General features: G+C 33.4%; 1 protein-coding gene across 5 annotated transcripts; it reads left to right on the top strand.

The window, feature by feature from the left end:
• The first annotated feature begins 1572 nt into the window (after positions 1–1572).
• LOC127101063 (uncharacterized) lies at positions 1573–5938 on the top strand. 5 transcript variants are annotated; one of them, XM_051038379.1, is made up of 3 exons: positions 1573–1733; positions 2718–5192; positions 5289–5938. In XM_051038379.1, exons 2-3 carry the CDS (start codon positions 2835–2837, stop codon positions 5544–5546), a joined length of 2616 nt encoding a protein of 871 aa, XP_050894336.1. In that variant the 5' UTR covers positions 1573–1733; positions 2718–2834; the 3' UTR covers positions 5547–5938. The 5 variants fall into 5 exon arrangements, with proteins under 5 accessions (XP_050894336.1, XP_050894335.1, XP_050894339.1 ...); XM_051038378.1 differs by having other exon boundaries at positions 1578–1889; XM_051038382.1 differs by having other exon boundaries at positions 1578–1889; positions 2762–5192.
• The last annotated feature ends 5767 nt before the right edge of the window (positions 5939–11705 follow it).

Here is an 11705-nt window from a genome sequence, read left to right on the forward strand (position 1 = left end):
GACATGGGATCACACACTATCTATCCTATTCCTCTTTATCGTCACCGATTTTTTCTCTACGTGATGTCGCCATCACCGTCTGATCATTTGTCCATCATTTTTAGCCTTTGGATAATAAACCGCTCCCCCTTAATCAGGACTTAATTTTTCCACGTCAGCCGTCACAACTCCCACTTAATTCAAAAAGAGACATCATAATTAATGTTTAATTGATTAAATCGATTAAACCTATAATCGAATTGTTAATTAATAATATAATATTAAATTTCATAGATATATAACAAATAATTTAATAAAATGAAATTTTTAAAAATCTATTATAAAGTTAATATAACAATAATGATAATACATATAATAACATAATATGATTCTACATTTCATTTCAACATTCATTTAAGTAAAATTTGATCAAATTAAAAAATTATAATAAAATAAAATAAAATATTTTGAAATCAAAATTAAAATAATAAAATATAATAATTAAAATAAAGTTTAAATAATTAAAAATATCTAAATTAAATAAAATAGAATATAAAAATAAATAATACAATATACTTTATTAAAAAAAAGAATTTGAGTTGAACTACAACAAATAAGTCTTAATTGACACCAACAAATAATATTGATTTGAACCATAATCAATATTATGTTGATTATTGTGACTATATTAAAAGAGACGACGTGATGATGACGAAGTGTGGTTGAAAGAAAAATTATAATTGATTGATAAAATTTAGAAATTTATATGGTTGTAAAAAAAGTATGAAATCCTTTTCTTTTCTGTGATTGAAAGATGTATGTTAAATTTTGATATTGACATAATTGATTATTAATTCCATTCAATTTTAAATAATTGATTATTAATTCCATTCAATTTTAAATAATTTAATTTGGATTAATTTTTAAATATTTAAATTATAAACTATATTTTTATTAAAATACTAAATAATAAATTTATATGATATATAGTATATTAAAAAGAATGAAATAAACAAAATAATAAAAATATATAAATAAAACTAAATAAATAATTAATATTAAAAAATAAATATCATTAAAATAATAAATTAACAAAACATGTCACATTAATAAAAAATATATATAAAACCATATTCAAACACATTCAATAAAATTTGAAAATATCCAATATGAATGCAATTTTTACAAAACCATATTCAAACACATTCAATAAAATTTAATTCTTGTGATTATTTATATTTTTTAAACGGTTTAAAGGTTTTATTTGGATCGATTTGAATTTCAACATTCATATTTTTTACACAGCTATTAACTATTAAATGAGTTAATTTAATAAGATAACTTTTTATTAATATATAATTTTATATTAAATATACTTGTAATTTTATTAAATATCATTTTTTTCCCTCAAAATATTTTCTTCAAATAATAATATCCACACTTTATTCCATAATACTAAAAGCGTGCTAAAACGAGACATTAGATTGTCAAGGGTACGCATTCGGAGTGTCCACTTTTATTTAATAAAAATCTATAAATTAGGTAAATAAGTCATAAATCTACAACCATGTTGTTAGTAAATGTTATGTAATGCCTAAGGTAGTAGTTGTAGGAGTGGCGTGCACTTACAACCCCACACAAAAAAACAAATCACTCCCTTTCACCTCAGCTCCTCCATTGTCTCTATACTTTTACGCACTATAAATCACAGTTTAGGTGTGTACGCGTTTTTGTAGCCATGTGTCTTGTTTCAGGTGCTACAATCTACTCTCAAAGACTTTTGCCTCTGATCTCAACTTTTACTCTTTCGTATATTCACCACATTATTTTTATCTTCTTTTTCTCTCCCTTCATCCCACACTCTTTTTCACCACCGACACCGCTCAATCCTTCACTCCACTCTTTCTCTGGTATGCATTTTCATTATGCTTTTCTGTTCTTGTGACTTGTTTCCAGAATTTGATCACTTTTCTAATTTGGTAATGTTTGGTTACCCAGAAAGAAGAGATGAAAAGTGATTTTATTTTTAAGCTGTTTTAATTTTTTCACATGTGCAGTTTTATTGTTTATTTTTTCTTGCAAGTGGAGAGACAGTTCAATAATTTGATTTTCAAAATTATAATGAAATAGCTGGAAATCTTGGTCCCGAAGAGGACGGGTATCTGTACCTTATCTTTTATATATTTTTTAAAATTGAGTTTATATCATTTGCATGGACCATTATACCCTTGTCTGTTACTGGTAAAATGTGACGTAGCAGATTCAAACTCGCATTTCTGCCCTCAGTGGGATGTCTCGGGTTCGAACACGCATTATCAGTGGTCAGTGAGATGTCTCGGGTTCGAACAGGCATTCTGCAATCAGTGGGGATGTTGCAGATTCGAACTTGCATCGCTCATTTCTCTGGTTTTTCTCATCTTGCTATGTCCTCTTCAGTCACGTGGTTTCATATTAAAGTTTTTGTGTTGATGTGAATTGCGACCCTACGACCTTTACAGCTTAATTTACACTTATTCACAAACTGGAAAATTTCAAGAATCTTTCTTTGGACCTTACTTGCTTTGTTAGCTTATAAATTTTATGTCCCTTTCCATCAATCTTGTTTTTTTCATTCTGTTATGAGTTTATGATGTTACTTATTAGTTTGGAATGTATTTCTCTTTCACAATAAGCAATAATTCATTTAGCTTGTTGAAATCTTTGTTTTTAAAAGTTTTGACTTTTTACTTATAATCCAGGTTTTTAGATGAAAAATAAGTTGTAGTATGTTTTGGATTGCAAGGTGGTTATTTGGTTTGCAAAATTGATGGATTGTTGTCAGATCTGAAGTAAAATTCAGGAAACCGTTTATCACCATGAGCAGAAAGGTTTACGGCGAGAGAACGACGGGGAGGTCATCTAGGCCATATGCTGCTGATTATCATCATGAAATTCACGAAAATGAGGAAGATATAGTGGTAAAATCTTACCGGAGTCACCGCAAGCACGGGAATTATGGAAGGGAATATGAAGATGAGATGGTTAAGTACATGTCCAATTTGCCGGGTTATTTACAAAGGGGAAGAGAAGAAAGTCGCGAGAAAGTTTTAAATGTCGGCGTTCTTGATTGGAACCGTCTAGAACAATGGAAGAACAGCCGTAAACATGCATCACATAGAAATAGCAGGAGTTCGTCATCAAACAATGATTCCTCTTCCGTTTCAAAAGATGGGTTATCTGGTCATTCTAGCAAAGAGCAAGGGACAATATTGCGTCAGTCGCTGAAATCTCACTTTATGGCGTCTTCGATTCAAGACCATTCTCAAGCTGTCAAATTCTCTAGAAGAAGTATTGGGCACTGTCAGGATTTTAGAGGTAGCATCGGTAATATTAACACGAAGGACCGTACTAACAGAAGACTAAAAGAATTCAACAGGGAATCTTTTGATCAGCATATTGATAAGGAAAGTGGCATCATACGAAATGAGCAATTGCATAAAGCGGCATCAAGTGCTATGCTAGAAATTCGCACTAGAGATGGTGGAATGGGAAAAAGAGTAGAGAAATTGAATGAACCAAATATTGATAATGTTTCTATGCTAGAAATTCGCACTAGAGATGGTGGAATGGGAAAAAGAGTAGAGAAATTGAATGAACCAAATATTGATAATGTTTCGCAAGGTATGCTAAGAAAAAGAGAGCCGGCTGTTCATAATTTGCCTACGAAGTCAAACGATCATTCACTATCATTCTTAGCTCAGAAGTCAGAATATCATACTCGATTGAGCTTTTCAGAACAGCCTAAGGAATTCTTTCGTAAAGAACTAAATCACGATATTTCGCATTCCGGTGACCTTCCAGATGAACTTAGCTGTAATGATTCTCAAGATAAAGGTTCTGCTTGCAGTTCCACAGATATGGAAAGTTTCAAGCTTCCTGCTTCTACTTTTTCATCGCCAGCTTCGACTCCCTCGTCACCTTTATCCGTCAGAGTAGAAATAAGCCCACCCAAATCTAGAAAAGCCGAGGAAAGGAAACAAACCATGGCCAAAACATCATCTGCGAATGCGCCTCTCCATGAATTTGACCAAAAAGTAACATCTGGAAAGTCAAGAAGCTCTTCACCTTTTCGTCAATTAAGCACCGGCTATACAAGTAGAGGTTCTGCTTGTAAAGAGACCGGTTACGTGCCGCATCAGAACTCTATAACAGCTGCTGAATATAGTTCAGACAATGTAAGAGGTTGTGAGAACTTAAACATTTCAGGAAATGATAAACCTGGTGATGCTGCTAGAAGCAAGTCAAGCCCTTTACGGAGGTTACTGGATCCACTGCTGAAACCAAAGACAGCTAAGTTCAGTCACTCCTTGGACTCATCTCAGAAGGATTCATTGTCAATAAATAAGAATTATAGGTCAGCGAATGGGAGATTTTCAACTCTACATCCAATCAAAGAAGTGGATAGGGACCATAGGGCCGGTTGTAGCGCAGTTAAGACCATTGATTCTTCAAAGGACAAGAAGCACGGTCCATCAACGACTCAAGCTCTTCTGAGAATTGCTGTGAAGAATGGTCTGCCCCTTTTTACATTTGCTGTTAACCAAATTGACGGCAACATTCTTGCAGCCAAAGTGAAGAACTTAGGCAGCTCTGGAAAAGACGAATGCAATCGCATCTATACCTTTTTAACCTTTAGCGAGGTTAAGAAGAAGAATGGAAGTTGGATGAGTAAAGCAGGCAGAAGCAAAGAACCTGATTACCTTCCCCATGTCGTGGCTCAAATGAAGGCTTCTGATATGCACTATTATGATTTAACCAGCCAGAATTGTATGGACTCCTCTACCATGAAAGAGTTTGTTTTGTTTTCTGTAAAGCTCGGGCAAGGGGATGCTCAAGACGCCGACTATCAGCCAAATGACGAACTTGCTGCTATTGCCATCAAAATACCTAAGGCTATCAGTTTCATTAACAGTCAACATCATAGCAGTTGCCACAGTGATAGTCATGACGCCGTCCGCGCAACGGTTGTGCTCCCAGGCGGGGTTCATAGTTTTCCAAGTAAAGGTGGACCTTCATCACTACTTGAACGCTGGAAATCCGGTGGATCATGTGACTGCGGCGGTTGGGATTTGGCTTGCAAACTTAAAATTCTTGCTAATGAAAATCAAGCCAGTAGAAAACCACGGTCATCCAAACCTTATTTTGCAGATTATCAATTCGATCTTTTTGTTCAGGTACATTTTTTCCACGAAACTTATTTTGCATACGTTACTACATATTACTAAGATTAGTAATTTTGATGCATGGATCTCTTTTCTTACTAACCACAGGGGAACAAACAAGACCCGCGCCCAGCATTCAGCTTAACCCCCTTAGAAAATGGTATGAGTTCTGTAGCCTTTGACTCGTCGCTCTCACTTTTGCAAGCATTCGCCATTTGCATTGCATTAGTCGATAGCAAGATGCCATGTGAGCTTTCTGGTTCAAGAAAGTCGCAAACCGATGAACTAAAGGCTTTTGGTAAATTAGAGGATATTCCTACAAGTTATGTTTCTAATCCACCAGTTTCTCCTGTTGGTAGAGTCTAAAAGTAACATGTCTTCACAAGCTAGAGTATAATATTATAGCAGGATCTTAGTAGTTTTCCTTAACAGAAGCAAGTATTTCTATTAAAAATGCACAATATGATAAACAACCAGTCTCATATATCAATCAATTTAACTGTTAATAGTATGAGTAAATTGTTTTCTATTACTGTGCATTTTTTCTCAATACTTGTTTCACCATGGAAATAAACACCAGCACTGTAATGCAATCATAACGCTTTGGTAAGAAATAAGTAAGAGATCATGTATAATGTTGGATTCCAAAAAGGAATAGATTTAATAAAGGAGGAAGGAGGAAAAGTTTTCTTTATTTTTTGTACAACTTTCCTTCATTTTGTTTATTCAATGAGCATGTGTGGATGTGCCTTACTACTCATGCTGTACAACTTTATGTGCTTTTGTGTTCTTCACTTACCTTCACATTCCAATTTTTATTATTGAACAAACTTAGGGTTCTTTAAAAAGAAATCTTCTTATTACCCTTCAAATTAGGATTCCACCATTAATATCATTTGTACTTTAAAAAGCCATCAGCGTTGTTAATTTTGGAAACCAATTACGTGTATGTCAACTATTTAGGTGAACTCTTCTTCTACTACCTAAACTCTTAAATTTTGGAAATTTCTTATTTTAGTTAAACTTTAAACAGACATGGTATGACTTTTTTACGGATTAGGATTGTATGGAGAAAATAAAGTAGAGTTTCTCATCATTGATTTTTTAAAAGTTGTTTTCATTGGACTTAAATGTAGAAATGAAGGGATGTGATTTAACTGGAGATGAATGTCCCAGGAGACAATCTCCTCCCCTTTTTTACACATGGCTTAACACATATTTCCTTTATTTTATTTGGACATTTTAGGTTTATTGAATAACTAATGTAATTAATTTATATATAAATCAAATACATCAATTATTAAATAAATCTAAAAAAAACAAAAATTGCATATGATAAGGAATGGATGAAGTATTCTAAACTATTATTCTTTTAAGCAGGGTCTTACATAGACATCAAATGATTTTTATTATTGATATGATGATGGAGTTAAAGAAGATAAGAATTGGTCTATCACGAAGTAAAAAAAAGGAGATTGAGAGTTTTATCAAAATGCGGAGATGAAAAATTGAACTTGAGGGTGAAGTCAACTTGATGATTAGACCTAATACAATTATATCGATACACAATTCATCAAGTACGGGGGCTAATAAAGGACAAAGTGGTTTAGTTCGATCGCCTCTAATCTTCACGTTTTGAATACCCAAAGAGCAGTTAAAATCATTCTTAGGGAAAGTCCTTTAAGTTGAACTTGGGGGCGAGTCCCTGAAGCAGAACTTGGAGTGAGTCCCCTAGTAGAACTTAAGGCGAGTCCCTCAAGTAGAATCTGGGGTGAGTCTTTCAAGTGTCACTTGATGTGAGTCCTCAAGCGCCATAGTTGCCATAGTTAAACCCGCGTTAATGATGGGTTTGTTTTGGGAAGCAAAATTGGCATGAGTTCCATGTATGTGTCAAAGACATGGGGAACATTTTTTCAATTCATGATGTACATAATGAAAGCTTACTTATTACCTCTAGGCCTACAAAAGGAGTTTAAACATCTTTGTCCACATTTTAGAATACTTTCTCCTTCAAAGCTTTCATCTAAATCTTCATTAAGCTCAGAGCGAACTTGCTTCACAATTTCACCAAATTCAACTTTCAATTCTTTATCCATGGGTATAGGCTTTACTTTTCCTTCCTTTTTTCCCTTTAATGGAAATCATTAGGAATTTATATGAGATTGGTAAGGTGATATAGCCTTATAAATTTAGAGAATGGTGTGAAATGTATATGTGTTACATGAGAAATACTGAATAATTAGATGATTTAGTTGACTATAGACTCTTAAAAATAGACGTGTTTGGGAGTTATGAGAACACTAGTAGTTCTGCAAGTGATAGTGACTCTCTTTCTTCCTATTTTTTCCTAGGAAACTTCCAGGGACTAATGGCAGATAACGATGTTAAATACACGAGTGTTGAAGACTTCAAGACCATATACATTGGTGAATAGATGGTGGTCTCCTTTCAACGACCCATAAGCCTTTCCAACTTCGGCGACGAGGATTATATTATTTGGAAACGTGCGTTGAGGAGAAACGTGTTAACATGGCTACCCTACCTGACTCGCCCAATCCCTATTTTCATATGCATTTTCTCAATGTTCAAGATTTAGGGGTTTTGATTCCCTTTACCTTGTCTGAAGTGGAGGTTTTAATTACTGCAAATGTATCTCCTTCCCAAATTTCTTCCAACAGCCGAAGCTTTATTAGGGAATTTGAGATTATATGTTAGTAGTTGGATGTTAACTTTACAGTAGGGATATTCTTTTCTTTTTAATGTACTAAGATTTATACAAAAAGTGGTTGGGTTGAAGGTGAGAAAAACACACAAGAAGGGGGGGGGGATGTTGAATTATGTATGTGAGTTCTTTTTCACTTATGAAAAACAAACTTCAGAATCTGATTTAAGAGTTGTTAGCAGCGGAATGAATAATATTCAGAAGCAAGAAGTAAAGCAACGCACAGAGTTATATTGGTTCCTCCCACAAATAGAGAGTATTCCAGTCCCCTTGTCCAATAAAAGATTTTCACTATAATCAAACAGATCACACTTTGCTCAAGCAAACTAGAAAGAGACTTCAACTACTCAATCACAGTAGAAAGAGACTTATGCTCAAGCACACATGGAAGAGGCTTCCACTGCTCAAGCAAACTCGCAAGAGAGTTCCACTGCTCAAGCAAACCAACAGAGACTTCATATACTCTAAACAAATAGTTTAGGAGAATAGGTAATAATTATACTTGATGTAAAATCAGAAGTATAAAAGTGATACAACACACACAAAGATTCTTAAACACTTTATATTTCTAAGGTATACAAAGATAAGAAATCTCAAGAACTTATGCAGTAAACAGTTATAAAACTTTAGCTCAAAGTTGTGCTTAGTGTTGTTCTTGTTAGATGGTTAGTTGACTTTCTTCAAATCTTTAACTCCTTTTATAGAGGCGGAAAAAGAGATGTTGGAAGGTAACTTGCACAACTGATATTTATTGAGAAGTAGTTCCAAGAGAGACGTTAGAAATAATTCCTATTAATATCTTCATCCTTTGTGTAATAATTGTATCCACCGTGTCTTTCTCATACTAGGTATATACCAAGATGTTGGGGCATACTTAAGAGGTCATGTCAACTTTCCTCGAGCCTTACACTAAGAGACTCTAGTTGACTTTTTCCATAATATGGTTTAGACAAGATCGATCTGCTTTGGAGACAGAGTATGGATCAAAAGCAGAGTACCTTTAGCTTAGGTATTCAGAATTTGAGTTGTCGCCAAAAGCTGAGATACCATGTTCTGAGTCATCAGATTCTGATTCTTTCGAATAATAGTCATTTAGCTTCTCTTCATATGCTTTTATCAAGGTCAGTTCTAAGTTGATTTTTAAGCTTATGATCCTGCACACTTGAACATATATTAGTATACCAAATTGTTCTTTAACTACTTTATCATCATCAAAACCCAATGGATGTGAACAATTTTGTTCCAACAATCTCCTCATTTTTTATGATGACAAACAAAGGTATTTAAGAATAATGGTTGGTCTATTTAACTAACTAGATAATATTTGGGTCTGAGGTTTGTAAGCCCCCCTGAGTCTAATAGCTCAAAGGTTGAGTTTTGTAAGCTCCCCCATAAGTCATATCCAAGTTATTTAAACTTATCTTGATAGTAGCAGGACATAATCTTCAGATTTAAACACAAAAAGAGTTCTGATAAAGGTTCGAGTATATTTAAAAGCATTCAAAATTCTTTTATCCTCTTAAAATACTTCCATGATTTTCTCCCCCTTTTGTCATAAAAAAAAGTTAATTAAAACAGGATATATATATATATATATATATATATATATATATATATATATATATATATATATATATATATATATATATATATATATATAATATATATATATATATATATATATATATATATATATATATATATATATATATATATATATATATATATATATATATATATATATATATATATATATATATATATATATATATATATATATATATATATATATATATATATATATATATATATATATATATATATATATAGAGAGAGAGAGAGAGAGAGAGAGAGAGAGAGAGAGAGAGAGAGAGAGAGAGAGAGAGAGAGAGAGAGAGAGAGAGAGAGAGAGAGAGAGAGAGAGAGAGAGAGAGAGAGAGAGAGAGAGAGAGAGAGAGAGAGAGAGAGAGAGAGAGAGAAGATACTAAAGAAAAGAAAATTTTAAGATAAAACTTGATTAACTAGTGTTAGATAAGCATATTTTCCACAATTTCCAAGATAGTCAAAGCTAGATTTTGTCTACATAGCATAGGAGGCAAGACTTGAAAAAAGGAGAGAAAGAACAAGACTCAAGGAACATAGTCTTGAAGACTGATGAAGTTTTACACAAATGCTTCTCTATAAAAGCATATGTTATTGTATTAACCATATCACTTTCCTCTTGAAGAGTTTTTCCTTGAAGGAAAAAATATGGGCAAAGCAAAGCCATTCAAGACTGAAAAGAGAGAATTTGAAAAGGAGATACGCAATTTGATGAAGAAGCAGGCAAAGAAAGAAAAATAGAAATCTAAGGAAGTCTCAACGGCTCAGAGATCAATAGCTGCAAAGAAAGAAGGTGATACGTCTCGTGACTGTATATAAAATATAGTCTATCGGGTACTTGACTGTAAGTGCACAGTCCAGTTGTTTTAGTTTTAAAAGATATCGAACCCACAGGGACCGATGGTCAAACTAATGTTATCGATGTTACTATGTTTAGCCAAGGAGATGATTTTTAGAGGTTTGGTTGAACAAAAATTAAATCTAAAGGAAATTAAGTTTTTGAGAGAATATTAATATAGGGATATCAGTATGCAACACATTAATCATCAGGGTTTCGATAAGTCACCGGTGTAATTTTAATTACCAAATATCTTTTAGTAGAAAATACTCATTTAAAAGGATTTATCTCACACTCTCATGATTGTTGACTCGGACTATACTTTTAAGTCATAGTGTACGCTCTCGCTGTCCCATTTGAAGTTAAAAATACTTTTTGAGAATAAATAAGTTCTAATTTCTTTTAAAGTGCTCTCGCTGTTTTTAAAATCAATGCCTAGTTTTTACTATCCAGTTCGATCCTCACGCTCTCGCGATTGTCGGTTCTAACCTTAGTTAATTTCCCACTCTCGTGGAAAACCCGTATTAAATAGCTTCTCACTCTCGTAACAAAGTTAATTAGATTTAAATTAAAAACCACAGCCAAAAAGATTATTTGAGAAAAGAAGTTTACACCGATTATTATTAAATCCCGTCTAATTAAATTTTTTACATACCGATACCGGTAGTTTAGCCGGACATGTTAATTAACACAGACACAGACGAACATAAACAAATTAACAATAAGGCAAACATGTATTTAATAGAAAAGCAATAATAATAATAATTGAATAAAAACCTGGAACTTTGATTAATCGAATATGCTGAATCTTGAAGTACTTGAGCAGTCCTCCACAGGCCGGTAGGATTCTGCTTCTTTGAAACAATTGCTTAAACTAAATTAAATAAATTGCAGTAGTTCCCCAATGTAGAAAACTACTACTTTTGGATAAGTGAAAAACGGAAAGGGAAAAATCAAAGCTCTGAACGGAACGGTAAATAAATTGTGGTAAAAGAAAACAATGTTGCTGAAGAAAAATAATAGAAAACAAAATTGCTGTGGAAAATAAATGCAGAGAAAAATAGCTTGAGAGTTTGCTTCAGGGAGGCTTCAAACAAACATCCCCGTAGGTTTCCAACTTTCATCCTTTTATAGTATCCATTTGGTATTCATAGTTGAGAGAAATAAGTGTGACTTGGTTGAGTGAGAGATTCACGAGAAAGTGGGTTGAGGAGCGAAAAATGGGGCGTGTGGATCACTTCTGTTGACAAATTCATTACGCTGCCTTTGCCTTTGTGACGGTCGTGGTGGGTCTGTGACGTTCGTCACACCTAGGGTGTGACGGTCGTGACGTGTGACATTCGTCACCTGCACAAGATTTAAT

Source organism: Lathyrus oleraceus, chromosome 7 (genome assembly GCF_024323335.1).
Source record: "Lathyrus oleraceus cultivar Zhongwan6 chromosome 7, CAAS_Psat_ZW6_1.0, whole genome shotgun sequence".
Classification (NCBI taxonomy): domain Eukaryota; kingdom Viridiplantae; phylum Streptophyta; class Magnoliopsida; order Fabales; family Fabaceae; genus Lathyrus; species Lathyrus oleraceus.